This window comes from Colobus angolensis, unplaced genomic scaffold, assembly GCF_000951035.1.
Source record: "Colobus angolensis palliatus isolate OR3802 unplaced genomic scaffold, Cang.pa_1.0 Scaffold201, whole genome shotgun sequence".
Taxonomy (NCBI): domain Eukaryota; kingdom Metazoa; phylum Chordata; class Mammalia; order Primates; family Cercopithecidae; genus Colobus; species Colobus angolensis.
Window position 1 is genome coordinate 4,558,884 of NW_012115167.1, and position 20,629 is coordinate 4,579,512.

At 43.1% G+C, this 20,629-nt stretch overlaps 1 protein-coding gene and 1 pseudogene across 2 annotated transcripts in view; one reads left to right on the forward strand and one right to left on the reverse strand.

The window, feature by feature from the left end:
* LOC105511656 overlaps positions 1-11,832 on the reverse strand; it is a 21,321-nt pseudogene extending 9,489 nt beyond the window's left edge. Inside the window, exon 1 of the transcript XR_001001745.1 lies at positions 11,781-11,832. The product of XR_001001745.1 is annotated as a sodium/potassium-transporting ATPase subunit beta-3 pseudogene (transcript). The remainder of the gene's footprint in view (positions 1-11,780) is intronic.
* Positions 11,795-20,629, forward strand: part of PAPOLG (poly(A) polymerase gamma) — a 47,505-nt gene continuing 38,670 nt past the window's right edge. Inside the window, exons 1-3 of the mRNA XM_011941819.1 lie at positions 11,795-12,060; positions 15,669-15,830; positions 17,529-17,595. Coding sequence (XP_011797209.1) covers positions 12,044-12,060; positions 15,669-15,830; positions 17,529-17,595 — 246 coding nt within the window. The 5' untranslated portion in view covers positions 11,795-12,043. The remainder of the gene's footprint in view (positions 12,061-15,668; positions 15,831-17,528; positions 17,596-20,629) is intronic.

Consider the following 20,629-nt stretch of genomic DNA (forward strand, 5'->3'; position numbering starts at 1 on the left):
GTTTCACCAGGTTAGCCAGGATGATCTCGATCTCCTGACCTCGTGATCCACCCGTCTCGGCCTCCCAAAGTGCTGGGATTACAGGCTTGAGCCACCCACCGCGCCCGGCCGTACCAAACTATTTTTAAGAAAAAAAAAGGCTACAAGTTGTACAAATATCTGCACCAGCCACAGAAACTTCATATTAGAAACACAGGAAGCTGGGCGCAGTGGCTCACGCCTGTAATCCCAGCTCTCTGGGAGGCCAAGGCAGGTGGATCATGAGGTCAGGAGATCGAGACCATCCAGGCCAACATGGTGAAACCCCGTCTCTACTAAAAATACAAAAATTAGCTGGGCATGGTGATACACGCCTGTAGTCCCAACTACTCGGGAGGCTGAGGCAGGAGAATTGCTTGAACCTGGGAGGCAGAGGTTGCAGTGAGCTGAGATAGCGCCACTGCGGTCCAGCCTGGAGACAGAGTGAGACTCCATCTCCAAAAAAAACAAAAAACAAAAAAAACCCAGGAATTTATGCTAAAATTAAATGCTAAATGAACTGGGTAGCAAAATAAAAACCAAACCACGGAAGGCAATCTTTCCTCAGAGACAGCAAATTATAAGTATAAACCAGAGATGCTACAAGGTGCCCTCTGACATCCATATATACATATATACACCAGCAGTCCAGGCAGCAATAGCACTCCAGCCAGACCTAGCTGTGTACCATGCCCTATTAGGAATGGAAGGATGCCCTTCCTAACGGTGAAGGCTCAGGGTCTAGGGGTGCCTCAGGCACCATGGCCTTAGGCACATTGCCTTATCTTGCATTAGGACTACAGGTCCTAAGGCTTCTTGTATCTCTGCTGCTAAGGGACTTGCACTCAGCATACTCTGCTGTTCTAAGTAGGCATCCCACTTCCCTAAACTAGATGTCTGTGTTGTCCCAGTCCAGCAGATCATTACCTATGAACACACCCATCCTGCTACCAGGTAAGTCATCTGCACAACAACTGTAACCCATCCTGCCATGTTCTTATGAGCCTGAAGCGCAGCATATGGAGTCACTGACTGCTTCTTTATTAATGAACACTGGAGCTCAGCTCCCTTCGGCAGTTGGGACTAACAGCCCATTAGCGCTTCCAAGAGCTCCGTGCATTGCTATAGGCCCTATCCAAAACTATCTGTGGTTACATGTACATCTACATGAATGTGGTTACATGTACATCTACATGAATGTGGTTACATGAATGGGCACCCTTGGCTTACTACCCAGAAAAGCTATCTCAGCCTCATTATCCCAATCTCAGGCAAGAAGGGTGCTACTCCTTCTAAACCTGCAAGAAAATCAGAGATTGGCATAACATTATTAATAAAATCATGACACATGGTGGGGCTGTACATATATCTGTGTGGCAACACTGTAAAAGTCCATTGTTGCCCTCCCATGAAGGCAAATGTTCCAGAAACTGTTCCTGGCTCTCGGTGGACTGTCCCAGTTCCATTGTCAAATGGTCCATCAAGTCAATGACAGACAGCACAGCTGCTAACCTGTGCAAAACATCCACTCCCAGAATGTCTTCAGGTACGGCACAAACATACACAGTGCATAAGCAGAGGGCCAAGCGGCCGATGCCAAGATGTAGAGATACAGGTTTCACTTTCACTGACCAGTCTTCATAGCCATCAATAAATGCAGCTCTGCCCAGAAACTTACCCAGGTTCAGGGACCAGTGGATTGCCAAGTCCACACATGGCTCCAGTTGTCTGGTAACCCCTCAGTCAGGTATCTTGGTCAGTCTCTTATAAAACAGAAAAGGCTTTACACTTCTGTCTGACTCCCGCAGGTACTCTCTAAATTGAACGCTCAGGCAGGACCGGCTTGCACACTGGGGAGAAGCAATGTCCTTCTCCTGAATGATTTGCTCTAAATCTGTATACGACTGCCGACATTACTTGCCTAACTCCCACAACTCAGCAGGGGCACGGGCACCACAGGAAATGTGCTTCACCATGGTAGTAGGGTGTGTCTCTGGGCCCACTCTTGGGGCCTGACAGCTGCTCATGCAGTATTTCCTGGCAGACCACTAGGTTAGCCTGCCACAGAGGTTCTTCCTCCTCCCTGTGCTGCATCCCACAGGGACTGGGCACGCACTTCCTGCAGCACAGTCACAAATGCCCATCTGAGTCTGCTGGTAAAGGCATGCTTCTTCTCAGTGCTGTGTACTTCCAGGTGCTTCAGCGCCTTCTCCACACTTGCAGGGGACCTGCAAACACATTCATGTACCTTACACTCCACTCCCCTGTCACAGGGGGCTAAAAGAAAAGTTTGTTGACAGTCCTTTTAGGAATTGGAACACTTGGGTGTCCTTTCCTCTTCTGACACCCTTAGTGGTGTCTGAGATCTCAACGAGGCACAAATTAGCCATTTAAGTATGAAACCTTAAAGGGGAGAGTCCTTTTCCTAGCAATCCTACTCACATTAGAAATATGGCTTTAGCTATCACTCTACCTTCCCCATTCGACTCTGCTCCTCCCTCACAATTTTATAAGAAATCTGCTACATTTCTGAAATTTCACTACTGCCAGCTTTATTATTTTTTTTATTGTATCTGGATCTGATGTCCTACTATTAAAATTTTGATTTGGAGGCCAGATGCAGTGGCTCATGGCTGTAATCCCAGCACTTTGAGAGGCTGAGGTGGATGGATCACTTGAACCCAGGAATTAGAGACCAGCATGGACAACACAGGGCGACCCCATATCTACAAAAACTAAAAAAAAAAAAAAAAAAAAAAAAATTAGCCTTGCATGGTTGCAGGCGTGTGGTTCCAGCTACCCTTGGAGGCTGAGGTGGGAGGATTACTTGAGCCATGGAGGCAGAGGTTGCAGTGAGCCATAATCGAACTACTGCACTCCAGGAAGACCTTGTCTCAAAAATAAAAATTGGTTAGAGATTCACATCAATTTCTGACAACATCCAACTCAGCTCCTGTTTGTTCAAAATCAACCAAGTAAGACCAGACATGAATCCTCTTGGAGCCCATTCAACAATATGTCTTTTTCATTTCATTTGGGTTGTTCAAAGTGAGTGGGGATTCCCTTCATGGTTGCCACCCATTGTGCTATAGGGCTTGGGATGTATTTCACATGGTCATTCAGCTTGAGTTAAGGAACAGGCTTTAATGGAAAAATATACAAGCCAAGGGTCACCAAGAGATGACATAGTCGCAGAGTCTCCCATCATCCCAGAGGGATGCTAAGGCTATGTGCTATATGTGTTCCAATGGAAGGAAGTGTGCCCCCTGAGATGACACCCTCTTAAAATGTGTCAGAATGTGGACACAGAGACTATTTAGAGCCAGGGTGGCTGAGTTTAGGTGCCAGCTGTTTAGGAGTTGTCTGGGAAAGCCAGCAACCCAGCAGAAAGCCATCGTGGGAGAAGCTAAGTGCAGGCTCCCTCCTGTTGATAGAAGGGGAGACCTTAGCCCCACCTGGCACAACATGCAGGCAACCCTAGCACTAGCTCCTAAGATTGTTTTTGGAGGATACTACTGTCAGGTAGGATCACCACACTTTTCTATTCATTCTTTAAAAAGTGCTCACAGCCCACCATATTGACTGGCTAACAACCAGTGCAAGCAATACCATGCTACAATAATCTGCCAGAAAAAAAAAGAAATTCTCCAAGTCAATGAAAGAGTCCAGAGATGAAAAGTTTCAATGGAGTAATTGTATAACCTTCAGACACATCAGAATATTTATTAAGTTAGTGAGGGAGAAGGCAAGGTTGACATAGTCTGTCAATTGGGGCAAAAGATGGAGAAATGATGAGATAAAGGCAGATATAAGAAAATAATAGTTGAAATGAATTCATTCAATGAATATTTATTGAGCACCTGTGCTAAGTTTTGAGGATGACCCAGTGTACAAGACTGAGATGGTCCCTGTCCTACAGTCAAGTAAATAACCCAGTAGTAGATATTTACAAAAGTTAAAATAATATTTTATTTTATTTTATTTCATTGAGATGGAGTTTCACTCTTGTTGCCTGGACTGGAGTGTAATGGCACGATCTCGACTCACTGCAACCTCTACCTCCCGGGTTCAAGCAATTCTCCTGCTTCAGCCTCCCAAGTAGCTGGGATTACAGACATGTGCCACTATGCCCAGATAATTTTGTATTTTTAGTAGAGATGAGGTTTTACCATGTTGATCAGGCTGGTCTCGAACTCCTGTCCTCAGGTGATTCCCCCTCCTTGGCCTCCCAAAGTGCTGGGATTGCAGGCATGAGCCACCACACCTGGCCAAGATAATCATTTTTGAAGATTTTTCCCCATGAATTACTTGTACTAACATTTTAATATTCTTCCAAGTTGCAATTCTGTTTATCTGAATGAACTTTTAAAAAAATAATAGAGCCAATGAATGGAATAGAAGCAATAATACTTTTTATAGCAGAACAACAAAAAAAGAGTGTATCTAATCTTTTAAAAAATATTCAGAAAAAAATAATGTTTAACTTGTTCTATACACATTTTTAGGAAAAAGGCCTAACTTGGAGGAATTTTTAAACTTCAAAAATAAGAATTTCACTGGGCACAATGGCTAATGCCTATAACCCCAGCATTTCAGGAGACTGAGGTGGGAGAATCACTTGAGGCCAGGAATTTGAAACCAGCTTGGGCAACATGGCAAGACTGGTCCCTACTAAAAATGAAAAAAAAAATTAACCAGGCATGGTGGTGTGCACCTATAGTCTTAGCTACCCTGGAGGCTGAGGCAGGAGAATCTGAGGCAAGAGGATCGCTTGAGTCCAAGTGGTTAAGGCTGCAGTGAGCCATGATCATGCCACTGCACTCCAGCTTGGTCAGCAGAGCAAGATCCTGTCTCAAAAAAAGAAGAATCTTTACAATGTCTAAGATACAACAGCTAATAATAAAACATCTATCAAGCTCTGAAGAAAATGTTATTATGCAGTAGAAGGGTATTTTCAAATAAACCAGAAGAAAATGTATCCCTTTTCTGAATAAGCTGACATTCTAGAGCAGGAAATCATCAAAAGAAAAAATTCAAGAATAGGGAAGTTGTAGCTAGAAGAGACTGGCAGTAAGCACTGAAAACAGTTCATCTGTAGAGATGAGTATTGATAATTAGTTACATATACATACACACATTTATATCAATAGGACAATGGACAAAAGATATGACTAGGCAATCCACAGAGTAAGAAATATAAATGGTTGGTAAAATATGAAAGATATTCACCACTGGTAAAATATGAAAGATGCTCACCTTTCACCACTGATGAGGGATCTGCAAGTTAAAATCACAAAGAAATAGTACTTTCCAACCTACCAGATTGATTTTTTAAATTTTTAAAAAATACTGGCCAGGTTCGGTGGCTCATGCCTGTAATCCCAACACTTTGGGAGGCCAAGGCAGGAGGATCGCCTGAGGTCAGGAGTTTGAGACCAGCCTGGCCAACATGGAGAAACCCCATCTCTACTAAAAATACAAAAATTAGTTGGACATGGTGACTGGTGCCTGTAATCCCAGCTACTTGGGAGGCTGAGGTGGGAGAATCATTTGAACCTGGAAGGTGGAGGTTGCAGTGAGCCAGTATCATGCCACTACACTCCAGCCTGGGTGACAGAGCGAGACTCTACCTAAAAAAATAAAAATTAAAAAATAAAATAAAATTTACAGAACCAGCAGCTTGACAGAGGCATTTATTGGCCAAAGTTGGAACAATTTTAGCATCAAAAGAACAATGCCTGTAACAAATTGAAACACATTGACTATATAAAAATCCATGAGTCAGGCTGGGCATGATGACTCCCACCTGTAATCCCAGCACTTTGGGAGGCAGGGGAGGGAGGATCACTTGAGGTCAGGAGTTTGAGACCAGTCTGGCAAACATGACAAAAACCTATCTCTACTAAAAATACAAAATTTAGCCAGGCATGTTGATGCATGCCTGTAATCCCAGCTACTCAGGATACTGAGGCGGGAGAATAGCTTGAACCTGGGGTATGGAGGTTGCAATGAGCCGAGATTGCGCCACTGTACTCCAGCCTGGGCAACAGAGCTAGACTCCATCTCAAATAAATAAATAAATATCCCTGCATCCATAGAATACTTAAAAAAAAAAAAAAAAAGGAGGAGGAATAAAATAAGTGAGCAAATAAACAAAAACTTTTCTACAGGTGGCCATTCCACCAAGTTCTTATCTGAAAGGGCAAAGAATTAAGTTATTTGCAGTAACCTATTGCAGAGTAACCTAATAGTCCCAGCTGATGAGCAAGAGCCCTTCTTTCCTGAAAAAGGCTAGCTATCAATGTAGACAGAATTGAAAACAAACAAACAAAAAACCACAATTTGCAATCCCTAGGGAAATAATTTATTAAGCCACGAATTATCAATGGATGCTGAAACAATTAGGTGAAAGGCTGGGGAGCTGCATATTCATCTGGTGCTAAAGTTATCACCCTGCAGCTTACTAACGAGTTCTAAGATGACTGTCACCACATAGACCCAGTGACCAATCTTAATATCATTAATAATGGGATAAACAGAGCTTCACTATGTGCCTTCTGGTATGATGCAGTATTTAGCCTGTATCTCATCAAGCCTTTAGATCCAACTTTCATTAATAGAAAATACTGAGGTTATTGTTAAATGACACCACAAGGAAACAACCAGAAACATCTAGAAGTTGGAACATTCTAAGGAAATACTAGTCTACTCTCTACAAATCAATGTAACAGGAAAAATGAAAAGCTAGGGAGAACGTCTGTTCTAGATTAAAATATATTTCAGGATGTTGATAATGGAGGAGACTATGCATATCTTGGGGGAGGCAGCACACAGGAAATCTTTGTATTTTTTTTTTCAATTTTGCTATGAACCTAAAACTGCTCTTAAAAAATAAAGCCTTTTTTTTTTTTTTTTTTGAGACAGAGTTTCACTCTGTTGCCCAGGCTGGAGTGCAGTGGTACAGTGATACAATCTTGGCTCACTGCAACCTCCACTCGAGAATCGCTCAAGTTCAAGCACTTCTCCTGCTGCAGCCTCCCAGGTAGCTGGGATTACAGGCACCCGCCACCACGTCCAGCTAATTGAAAAATAAAGACTTTTAAGGAAAAAAAAAGCCATTTCAGAGACCCAACAACTAAATGCAATCATACTTCTTGCTTGGATCACACTATAAACAAACTTGGTACAAAAGATATTTGAGCAACAAAACTTGAGTGTGTTAATATTATTAAGGTTGTACAGGAAAGTATTATCATTAGATATGTATATCAAAATATTTAGGAGTAAAATTTTATGTGTTTACTTAAAAAGACTTCAATGAAAAATGTGTGAAACATGACAAAATGCTAAAAAAAATTCTATGTGATAGGTATATGGTGTTTATTATTCTCTCTACTTTTTCCGTACATTTATAGTTCTTTTTTATAAGCATGAAAACATTTTTTTTTAAATAGAGTTGGGGTTTCACTGTTGCCCAGGCTGGTCTCAACTCCTGAGCTTAAGGGATCCTCCTGCCTCAGTCTCTAAAGTACTAGGATTGCAACCATAAGCCACCACACCTAGCCAAATTAAAATGTTGTTTTTTGTTTTTTGTTTGTTTGTTTGTTTTCGAGATGGAGTTTCACTCTTGTTGCCCAGGCTGGAGTGCAATGGCGAGATCTCAGCTCACTGCAACCTCCACCTCCTGGGTTCAAGCAATTCTCCAGCCTCGGTTTCCATAGTAGCTGAGATTGCAGTCACCCGCCACCACACCCAGCTAATTTTTTTGTGTTTTTAGTAGAGACGGGATTTCACCATGTTGGCCAGGCTGGTCTTGAACTCCTGACCTCAGGTGATACACCCACCTGGGCCTCCCAAAGTGCTGGGATTACAGGTGTGAGCCACCATGCCTGGCCAAAAGTTGTTTTCTGGTTGGTGTTTTTTGTTTGTTTGTTTGTTTGTTTTTTGTGAGACAGAGTCTCCCTCTGTCACCCAGGCTGGAGTGTAGTGGCTCACTGCAACCTCCACATCCCAGGTTCAAGTGATTCTTGTGCCTCAGCCTCCCAAGCAGCTGGGATTACAGACGTGCACCACGACGATCAGCTAATTTTTATATTTTTAGTAGAGACGAGTTTTCACCCTGCTGGCCAGGATGGTCTGGAACTCCTGGCCTCAAGTGATCCACATGCCTCAGCCTCTCAAAATGCTGGGATTACAGGCCAGAGCCACCACACCCAGCCACAAAAAAAACCAAAAAACAAACAAACAAAAAACAAACAAACAAAAAACCCGGATATTTGGCTGGGCACAGTGTCTCATGCTTGTAATCCTAGCACTTCAGGAGGCCAAGGAGGGTGGATCACCTGAGGTCAGCAGTTTGAGACCAGCCTCACCAACATGGCGAAACTCTGTCTCTACTAAAAATACAAAAAATTAGCCCAGCATGGCAGTAGGCACCTGTAATCCCAGCTAGTTGGGAGGCTAAGGCAGAAGAATCACTTGAACTCAGGAATGGAGGCTGCAGTGATGCCATTGCACTCCAGCCTGGGCAACAAGAGCGAAACTCTGTCTCAAAATAAATAATAATACCCAGCATTTGAGAGTGTTTGAGAAAACAGACTATCACATACATATTGGAGTATATATTGGTATAAACTTCTAAGAGGACAATTTCGAATATATACATTTTATTTTACAATATACATATCGGCAGGGCAAGGTAGCTCGTGCCTGTAATCCCAGCACTTTAGGAGACCTAGGCGGATGCATCACTTGAGGTCAGGAGTTTGAGACCAACCTGGCCAACATGGTGAAACTCCATCTCTACTAACAATACAAAAATTAGCCAGGCATGGTAGCATGCACCTGTAATGCCAGCCACTAGGGAGGCTGAGGCAGGAGAATGACTTGAACTCGGGAGGTGTACATTGCAGTGAGCCAAGATCACACCACTGCACTCCAGACAGAGGGAGAGTCTGTCTCAAAAATAAAATAAAGGCCAGCCACAGTGGCCCACGCCTGTAATCTCAGCACTTTGGGAGGCTGAGGCAGGTGGATCACCTGAGGTCAGGAGTTCAAGACTAGCCCCACCAACATGGCAAAATGCTGTCTCGACTAAAAACACAAAAATTAGCTGGGTGTAGTGGTGGGCACCTGTAGCCCCAGCTACTTGGGAGGCTGAGGCAGGAGAATGGCGTGAACCCGGGAGGCATAGCTTGCAGTGAGTCGAAATTGTGCCACTGCACTCCAGCCTGGGCCATAGAGCGAGACTCCAACTCAAAAAAAAAAAAGAAAAATACAGTGTTATTTCTTGCGTGTCTGAATTTTTGAACTGAGATTCATATTGTCTATATATACTCTTCTCATTTCATTCTCTTGTAACCCTACTATTTTCATGTTACATATAAGGAAAAAAGGTTTTTTGTCTTTTGTTTGTTTGTTTGAGACGGAGTCTCCCGGGTTCAAGCGATTCTCCTGCCTCAGCCTCCCGAGTAGCTGGGATTACAGGCACGCACCACCAGGCCCGGCTAATTTTTGTATTTTTAGTAGACGGGGTTTCACCACGTTGGCCAGGCTGGTCTCAAACTGCCGACCTCAGGTGATCCACCTGCCTCGGCCTCCCAAAGTGCTGGGATTACAGGCGTGAGCCACCGTGCCCGGGCCAAAAAAAAAAAAAAAAAAAAAAGATGTTTTTAAGTTCATTGTTCTGAAGTGACAAAACTAGAAAGTGCAAAACAAGAACTCAAATTTGGGTCTATCTTGCACTGAAGCCCATGCCAGCTACTACTCTATGCCATCTGGAATAGGCTTTGACTTCTCTCCACCACCTGCACTCAATCCCTCCTCTCAAATCTTGCCGATTTAGACCGAATCCCCTCTTCTAAAAAGGCACTATTGAGGGCCCCCACCACCATGTTTAAATGGCCCTCTTTAGGCCTCCCTTAATACTTTGACACCATCTGCATCACAGACTATACTGTATTTTAATGATCTATGTATAAGTTCTCCATTATATAGTAAACTCTTAAGGGCAGGAATTAAGTATCTGGAGATACTATTGAAGTGCTTGACACATAGTAGGTGGTTTCGTTCTACAACAGAAGAATATCACTTATATTTCTATATGACTATTTCCTTCCTAACCTGTGAATGAACTTTATAAGATCAAAGAATATATCTGGTTTTATGCACCATGAAATCATTGCAGCCTAACACACAGCTTGACATAGATCAGGATTTTTGTTTTTTTGAAACAGACTCTTGCTCTGTCGCCTAGGCTGGAGTGCAAATGGCATAATCTCGGCTCACTGCAACCTCCGCCTCTCGGGTTCAAGCAATTCTCCTGCCTCAACCTCCTGAGTAGCTAGGATCACAGGCACGCCATGCACCCAGCTAATTTTTCTATTTTTAGTAGAGATGGGGTCTCACCACGGTGAGAGGCTGGTCTCGAACTCCTGACTTCAAGTGATCCACTTGCCTCAGCCTCCCAAAGTGCTGGGATTACAGGCGTGAGCCACCGCACCAGGCCACATCAGGTTTCTGTTGTTGCTTTTTAAACAAAGATGGTTTTTTACCGTGTTGGCCAGGCTGGTCTTGATAGAACTCATGGCCTCAAGTGATCCACCAGCCTTGGCCTCCCAAAGTGCTGGGATTACAGGCAAGAGCCACTGCACCTTGCCCAGGTTTTCAAAAATATTTTTTTGTAGTCTTTTTTTTTCTTGAGACAGGGTCTCCTTCTATCACTCTGGCTGGAGTGCAGTGTTGCTGTCCTGGTTCACTACAGCCTCCACCTCCCAGACTCAAGAGATCCTCCCATCCCAGCCTCCTGAGTAGCTGGGACTACAGGCACGGGCCACCACGCCCAGCTATATATATATATTTTTAACTTTTTGTAGAGGCAGGGTCTCACTATGTTGCCCAGGCTGTTCTGGAACTCCTGGCCTCAAGCAATTCTCCCACCTTGGCCTCCCAAAGTGCTGGAATTACAGGTGTGAGGCACTGTGTCCTGTCTCAATAAATATTTTTGAATGAATTAATCAGCAAGTAATCTTCTCTATTTACTGTGACTCTGAGTTATGTTCAAGGGCAAACAGTTCTTGACTTCCTTTTCTTTGTAATGATTTAGTGCTTGAAATTCATGATTTAGTGCTTGAAATTACTTCAATACCCATCAGCATTTTAAAATTGGTCATTATTTTCCCATTTTCATCCCCACACTCACATAGAACATGATCTCCACTATTTAAAAGTGTAAGATTTTTGTTTCAGCCTGGGATTTATCCTATTGCAAACTGCTGGCTATAATTTTCAACCTTTCTCAGCTAAATGCCAGAATGTCACTAATCAAAGGTGATACTTAGGGGTGAAGTGAACAGTTAAGCCTCCAATTTACAAGCTTGTTTTTCCCTGGGATACTTGTGTTAAAGTCGCACGTTCCTGGGTGTGACACTTTCGAGACAAAAATTTCAACTGGTGAGTTAATTACATATTACTATAATTAAATCAAAGATGTAGGATAATGGAAGCGTTGAAATAGTATTTGCTAGGCAAGGGTGTGATCTTTTTAAAAAATATATAATATATGCTGCCATTCGAGAAGCAAGGAAAACATTTCCAAATTTCCTTCCAAGCAGTCTACCGGGATTGACAGTACCGTGGCCAAAGGAGGGCACCAAATGCTCCTTCGAACCAAGGGTACACCAAAATCCCTGAGCCTGTGGGCGGGGCCCCGGAGCCTCCCGGGACCCAAACACGGAGGGGGCGTGGCTGAGGGTGGTCCAGACCTCCAGGGGCGGGGCTGCGGCCGGCGAGAGGCAGGCTGGGAAGCGGCGCCATATTGGCGTCGGCCGCGCTGTATTGTCATAAATAGAGCCGGTTTTGTGGTGTTTTCACTACTGGGTTGGATGCCTCAGCCATAGTAAGTGGGAAAGTGAGGGAGCAAGCGAGCGACAAGCGACCGGAGGAAAGTGAACAGGGGGAGAAGGGAACAGCAAGAACAGGACTCCAGAGCGATAAACACTCGCTGGAGAGGGAGACGCAGGAAGCGATGAAAGAGATGTCTGCGTAAGTGGTGGGGGGCGGCGGTTGGGGTGAGGCGGGTTGGGGTGAGCTGGGGTGGTCCGTATGTGTCCTCTTTTCCGTTCCCTGTCCCTTGCGCCCTGCACGCAGCTCGCCGGTGGTCTCCTTCCCGGCTCCCGGCCGGTCCGCAAGGGCACCTCCCCTAAACCCGGCGGCTTACCTGGCCACCCCTGCACGGACTTGGGGACTCTGGGAGTCCCCAGCTGTCCCGCCTCCGAGGACGCCCTCAGAAAAGGATGAGGAGGGAAAGAGGTGCCTGTGTCCGTAGGGAGAAATTGTCGGTCACTCGCCTGCCCCTAGCACTGTCTGAGCCCGTCTGCTCCTGTCTGCATTGGCGCAAATACCATCCCCCTGCCTCCCCCTCCTCCCTTCCCGACCGGCTGTCTCCAGGTCTTCAGGAGTGAAAGACCTATCGCAGCCCCGGGGTTTCTCTTTCATATGAGGCTAAAGTCTTTTCATCGCTGTCCCCACCCTCTCCCTCACCCCATGCCTCCCCACCTACCCACAACATCTACCGGTCTGTATCTCTTGTTCACACTTTGATAAGTCAGAAACAGTTCCCAGACTTGGCAAGATTTTGTTGTAGCTTCTTCCATTTTGGCCTATTAGGAAACAATTTAAACATGCAGAAAAATGCAGAGAATAACATAAGCATCATTTGTGGAGCCACCACCCATTTCTCCCAAAACGTAACTGTACACACACACACACACACACACACACACACGGTGTGTATATACATATCTATGTATTTATTTTAAAGAAATCAAGCATTCCAGATACATCTGAAGGACTCTCCTACCTCCTTCTCTGGTCCCAATCATCTCTTGCTCCAAATGTCTCCAGAGTCTTGAATTTGATGTTTATTGTTTCTGCGTGTTTTTTATTTTACTTTTTTTTTTTTTCGCCCTCGAATCATGGGAGCTGCATGTTTTTTAATGCTATTACTACATACACGTGTTCATAATAACTGGCATAGTTCTAGTTGTTTTAAAACTATATAGCTGGTATCACACTTGGAATTCTGTAACTTCTTTAGCACAGCATAGTGTCTCTGAGCTTTGTTCACGTTAGTATTTTAGTTGTAATTAATTAATATTGTATTGTATTCTATTGTAGGAATGCATCCTAATTTAATTCTTTTCCTGTTAGTGACTATTTTAGGTTATTTCTAAGTTTTTAGTGTTATAGTGTGACAGCGAACATTCTTTTACAGTCTCTGTGCGTTTGTAACCAAAATTTCTCTAGGGTGTTTGCCTACAAGTGAAATTGATGGTTTAAAGGGAATGTGGGATTCTGTTTACTTTTCCCTCCCCTCTAGATGGGGGAAGTTCAGAACTCTAGATTTGGAATTTTAGGGCCAGTAGGCTAGTTGGCCAACTTTGTCGGCATACAGGTAAGAAAGTGAGGCCCGTCATCATAGTGTCAGAGCTGAAGTAGTTATGGAGGAGAGAATGGAGTAGTGGAAAGAGGTTTTGGAGGTCAGATTCTGGCTTGTCCTCTCTTAATTTTCAGATACTTATCTGTAAAATGGCACTTATTCAATACCTCTTAGGATTATTGCGATTGAGTGATATTATATACATATGTAGATAATTACTCTGTCCTATTCATTTACCATGTATATTTACATATATATAACACAAACAATACCAAAACACTGCTCTAGCTTTCTCAGAGGTAAAAAGCCAAATCTTTAAAAAGAAATTATAACTTGAAATAACTAGTTGGAGTTTTGTTTGTTCTACAACAAAATAAATACAGAAGAGAAATTAAGCTGTATTTTGTTTTTTGGTTTTTTGGGGGTTTTTTAGTCATTTTGGAAGGTATACATGCTGTTTTATCTTCCATTGATTCTTTCTCCCTCTCTACCTAATGAGATATTTTTTTTTTTTTGAGACAGAGTTTCGCTCTTGTTGCCCAGGCTGGAGTGCAGTGGTGCCATCTCAGTTCACTGCAACCTCCACCTCCTGGGTTCAAGCGGATCTCCTTCCGCAGCCTCCCAAGTAGCCGGGATTGCAGACGTCCGCCACCACGCCCGGCTAATTTTTTGTATTTTCAGTAGAGACGGGGTTTCACCATGTTGTCCAGGTTGGTCTTGAGCTTCTGACCTCAGGTAATCCACTTACCTCGGCCTCCCAGAATACTGGGATTACAGGCATGAGCCACCACGCCTGGCCTCTAATGAGATCCTTATCTAAAGAGCGTGTCTTACTCTGTGCACTTAGTGGGGTGCAGTGTTAAGACAGTGTTTTGACAAGTTAAAATCCAAAAACAATTAAACGATCTCTATAGTGTGTTATTTTTTACAGGGCTAATTTATTTAACTTGAAAGATTGATTTTGATTTTGAGATTACATTCTTACTCTTGGTGTTAATGGGCCTTCGTGGAACATGTTGAAGATAAATGGTAGCGTTGGTTGTTTAGTGTGTATGTTTGCACTTTCATAGCAAAATTAAAAGTTTTGCCAACCCCTGTTGGTCCCAGAATTTATTTTGAAGTTAATTAGTTTGTGTAAACTCAAAATCTCAGAACTTCAGTTGGCCGAGCGCAGTGGCTCACGCCTGTGATCCCAGCACTGTGGGAGGCCGAGACTGGTGGATCACCTGAGGTCAGGAGTTTGAGACCAGCCTGGCCAACATGGCGAAACTCCATCTCTACTACCAATACAAAAATTAGCTGGGTGTGGTGGCACACTCCTGTAATCCCAGCTACTTGGGAGGCTGAGGCAGGAGAATTGTTTGAACCCAAGAGGCGGAGGTTGCAGTGAGCTGAGATCTCCCTAGTGCACTTCAGCCTGGGAGACAGAGAGAGACTCCATCTCAAAAAAAAAAAAAAAAATCTCAGAACTTCTGTTGTACTTTATTCAAGACCGTAGTTTCCTGATGGCTAAGATCTTTAGAGGGTGGCTCATGTATCTTCCAAAAGATTGCCAGTAGTGTAAAGAATTTTATTTCAATGCGAAGATGGTATGGGTACCAGTCTAAAATGAAGAGAATAATTAACTAGAGTTGCAAAATAGTAGGACTGTAAACTCTGATTCAAGCAGAGGATGTTAACCTAGGTTTCCCAAGGACAAATCTAATTGTGATTTCTTTTTAAAAGCCAGATTATTTCACAAGGACCTTCTAATGGGATGTTTTCATTTCTTTCCTGGGGGAAAAAAACCCATTGTTTTTACTGAAAGCTTTCTTTCAAGTGATTGACTGCTTTTCAAAGATTCTAGAATCTGGATGGTACTTGACTTAAGTCTGCAGGGTAGTGGAGGTGGCCCTGGCGCAGATCCCAATCAAACTCTGGGTTTGAGCTGAGTGGTGTTGGTACAATTGTCTTGATGCCAACACATGCTGTGTTTGGCTTGAAAAGACATCCTAACCATGAAAGCTGCAGGCAGTATGAATAGCCCCTTCATAAACATAAACATAAAATACCCTTTTTTCCTTTAAAAGAAAGTATCTGCCCCCACTGTTAGTACTAAGTAAACTTTTAAGGTAACTGAATTAACATGAGTAGATTGAGAGATTCAATGTATCAGTATGATATATACTTTAAATTTTTTCTGTTGTTTCGTTTTTCTTATTTTCTTGAACAGAAACACCGTGCTGGACAGCCAGTGTCAACAAAAGCATTATGGAATTACCTCTCCAATTAGTTTGGCGTGTCCTAAAGAAATTGATCATATTTACACACAGAAATTAATTGACGCCATGAAACCATTTGGAGTGTTTGAAGATGAGGAAGAATTGAACCACAGGTGTGTCACTGAAAACCATAAAATATTTGACAATGCGTTGTTTAATCATTAATTCTACGAACATATTGAATACCTACTATGTCTCTACATAACAGGTGCAGAAATGACAAAAAGAAAAGTCTTGGCCCTCTTGGAGCTTACATTTTAGGTAGGGGTTAGAGGAAGAGATTTATCATCAATAATATCAGTATTACACTTGTGAGTAATATTACACATGATAAATGCTACTGAGAAAAAGCTGAGGGGGTAGAGGTTTCAGGGAAAGCCTCATTGAGAAAGTCACATTTAAGGGAATATTTAAAGATGAAAGAAGGAGCCATGTGTCTGAGGGAAAAGTGTTCTAGGCAGAACTCTTGAAGTGTATTTGAAGAGTACATAGCAAGATACCCTGGGTATCAGTATTGAGGAAGCAGGAAAATATAGGCTTGCAGAAAGCAAGGTGGGAAGGAGCTTGGAGGGCAAGAGCTCTTAGGACCTTGTAAGGTGTTGTCAAGGTTTGGTTTATTCTGAGTGAAGTGAGAAGCTATTAGAGTTTTGAGAAGAAGATTGACATGACTGGACTTAAAAAAGTTCTAACAGTCACTCTGGCTGCTGTATTGAGAGTAATCTTAAGAGAAGTGCAAGGGCAGAGCAGAGAAACCAGTTATCTAGCAATTATAATAGCCCCAGGAGGAAATAATGGTGGCTAGAACCTGGAGGATGGTCATAGAGGTTATAAAAAGTAGAAATCTGGATATATTTTAAAGGTAGGGTTCTTAGAGTTTAATGACTGGAATGTATGTGTGAGAGAGGTCAAGGATGATGGCCAAGATTTTTGGTCTTGGCACCTTGAAGGAGCAAATTTGGACAGAAGTTCAGTTTTGCATGTTATCCTTGGGATGTCTTTTTTTTGAGACAGAGTCTTGCTATGTCACCCAGGCTGGAGTGCAGTGGCATGATCTTGGCTCACTGCAAGCTTCGCCTCCCAGATTCACGCCATTCTGTTACCTCAGCCTCCCCAGCAGCTGGGACTACAGGCGCATGTTGCCACGGCCAGCTAATTTTTTTTGTATTTTTAGTAGAGACAGGATTTCACCGTGTTAGCCAGGATGGTGTCGATCTCCTGACCTTGTGATCTTCCCACTTCGGCCTCCCAAAGTGCTGGGATTAAAGGCCTGAGCCACCGCACCTGGCCTTCTTTGGGATGTCTTAAACCCTGCTTTTCTCTTCTAAATGTGGATTCATTTATGCCATTGGTTATAAGTTTGTTTTAATAATACTAAACTTCTTTAATACTATTAGACAGAAATTAGCCAGTAATTAGTTTGCCCATTTTAATTAGTCAAAGACCTATTACTAGCAATTCTAGCTTCTATTACCACATTGAATTGAATTAATTCCATAGTAAAGCCAAGAAAGTTGACAATTCACTAGGCCTTTAGAGCCTCATTGAAGGCAATTGTATGGTTTTTATTAGGCTTTTTGAATTTTGAACATAGCTCAAAAACTAAAATATGGTAATCGGATTTATCACCTCTTTGACACTGTGAAGGATCTAAGAATGCCAAAGAGATGGCCCTGTGTCAATAGATGTGATAGCATTATTGCATGTATGTTTTGGTTTTACCCTAATATCAACACAAAGGGTATTGCCTATATGGGTTTTTAAAAATACTGTTTGTTCATTTTAATCTGAAGCCTTTTTGTTTTTTTTTTTAGGCTAGTGGTTCTTGGTAAATTGAACAATTTAGTAAAAGAATGGATTTCTGATGTCAGTGAGAGTAAGGTAAGACTCTAAACTATGTGGAATTCTTGTTTTTATTATATCTTAGTCATTCATCCTGGCAATAAGATGCAGGTGTTGAGAAGTATCTGAAATACATCAAAGCTTGGCTCTCTGGTATACATAGGAATGAACTGGTCTAGACGGTTGAATTTCTAAGTAGATGAGGATTTACCCAGAAGTAGCCAATATATAGCTGTGAGTCCACATAATTGTCTTGTTTGACTCGTATGTAGTAGGCCAAATATCAGATTTTACTTAAAAATCACATTTCAACTGTTTTTATAAAGTATTAGATCTGGCAATGCTGGGCCTGCCTTTGTGCACAACAGGAAGAGGCTTGAAGGGGATTGGGCTCCTATCTTCCATTGCCTCATGGCCCCCACCACTCCCTGTTTTCTTTGCAAGGTGGTTAGTTGAGCAGTTACTATGTTTCTCATGTGGGATTCCCTTATTTGCCTACCTGCTTGGTTCCTAAGACATAGGAATTTGCAAACTATAACTACAGAACTCTTTTCCCCTCCTGTAGCTTAACTATTTTTCCCCTGAAATTGATTACATTTTCCTGCTTTGTGTAGTGCGGTCCTCCCTTGGTATCCTCCGGGGGATTGGTTCTGTGACCTCCAAAGATACTAAAATCTGTGGATGCTCAGGTTCCTTATATAAAATAATATAGTACATATTTGCATGTTACCCTTTCATATCCTTTTGCATACTTTCAATCATTTCTAGATTACTTAAAATATCTAATACAATGTTAATGCTATGTAAATAGTTGTCACCGTAATTTTTTTTTTTTATTAGCATGTTTAATGTTTTTTTTTTTTTTGAGATGGAATCTCACTCTTTTGCCCAGGCTGGAGTGCAGTGGCGCAATCTTGGCTCACTGCAACCTAGTCCTCCCAGGTTCAAGCGATTCTCTTGCCTCAACCTCCTGAGTAGCTGGGACTACAGGCGTGTACCACCACTCCGGACTAATTTTTGTATTTTTAGTAGAGACGTGGTTTCATCATGTTGACCAGGCTGGTCTTGAACTCCTGATCTCAGGTGATCCACCTGCTTCAGCCTCCCACAGTGCTGGGATTACAGGCATGAGCCACCGCGCCCAGCCTAAATTTTATTTATTATTTTTTTTTTTTTGGAGACAGAGTCTCGCTCTGTCGCCCAGGCTGTAGTGCGGTGGCACAATCTCACCTCAGCCTCCCCAAGTGCTGGCATTACAGGCATGAGCCACCATGCCCGGCCGTAAATTTTGTTTTATTTTTTTTATAGATAGAATCTCCCTCTGTCACCCAGGCTGCAGTACAGTGGCACAGTTATATAGCTCACTGCAGTCTCAAACTCCTGAGCTCAAGTGATCCTCCCACCTCAGCCTCCTGAATAGCTGTAACTGTAGGAATACACAATTGTGCTTGGCTTATTTTCTTCATTATTTTTTGTAGAGACAAGAGTCTCACTATATTACCCAGGCTGGTCTCAAACTCCTGGTTTCCAGCAGTCCTCCGACCTCAGCCTTCCAAAGTGCTGGGATTACAGGCATGAGCCACTGCGCCTTGCCTAAATTTGCTTTATTTTTTATGACTTTTTCCCCCCAGTATTTTTTATCCGTGTACAATTGGTTGAATCTGCAGATATGGAACCTGCAGATATGGAAAGCCAACTATATTTTGAATATAATTGTTTTTGTTTTTGTTTTGAGACATAATCTTGCTCTCTCGCCCTGGCTGGAGTGCAGTGGTGAGATCTCAGCTCACAGGAACCTCTACCTCCCAGGTTCAAGCGATTCTCCTGTCTTAGCCTCCCAAGTAGCTGGGATTACAGGTGCCTGCCACCATGCCACCAGCTAATTTTTGTATTTTTAGTAGAGATGGGGTTTCACCATGTTGGCCAGGCTGGTCTCGAACTCCTGACCTCAAGTGATCCGTTCTCTTCGGCCTCCCAAAGTGATCCACCTGCCTCAGCCTCCCACAGTGCTGGGATTACAGGCATGAGCTACCGCACCCAGCCTGAATTTTGTTTATTATTATTATTTTTTTTGGAAGCAGAGTCTCGCTGTGTCACCCAGGCTGTAGTGCAGTGGCACGATCTTACCTCGGCTCTTGACTTACAGGTGTGAGCCACCGTGCCCAGCCTCACAATTGGATTTTTATTGTTGTCTGGGAATCACCACTGTGAAGATGATTTTACTGGCTGTACCAGAATGAGGGAGAGAATGTTCAACTGGGTGATACCATTTGCTTCATCACTAGGTAGACAATACTGTTACATTTTAAGGTTTTTGTTTTTCATAGTTTTCCCATCTTTGCTCTAACAGCAATCAGTTGAAAGGTAACGTCGCACAGTTGTCAGTGTATCTACCTGCAAGGTTCCTTTCTGCTCTTTAATCTGCATGGATTTAGAAATTAGGTAAACACCTGCAGAATTTTTTTTTTTTTTTTGTAGATGGGAGTCTCACTCTGTCACCCAGGCTGGAATACTGTGGCGCGATCTCAGCTCACTGCAACCTCCGCCTCCCAGGCTCCAGCAGTCCTCCTGCGTAGCTGGGACCACAGGCATGCGCCACCACGCCTGGATAGTTTTTGTATTTTTGATAGAGACAGGGTTTTGCCATGTTGGCCACGCTGATCTCAAACTTCTGAGTTCAAGCAATCCACCCACCTTGGCCTCCCAAAGTGCTAGTATTATAGGCATGAGCCACCACACCCGATCTAGAATTCTTTCTTTTACAGCTTTAAACAGTGGGCTCAGAATAAAGTTGAGTCTCCTAAAGACTACAGTCATTGAGTTTAACATGGTCTTTATGCTGTTTACTTTTGTTGCCAAAAGGCCGTCTGCCTCATTTCTGAACTCAGCAGGGTTATCAATAGTTGAAGTTATTGGATGAGTCAAATTCTGAGTAGGTGAAATTCTAGTCACAAGTAATTAAAAAAAAAAAAAAAAGTTAGCCGGGCGCGGTGGCTCAAGCCTGTAATCCCAGCACTTTGGGAGGCTGAGACGGGCGAATCACGAGGTCAGGAGATCAAGACCATCCTGGCTC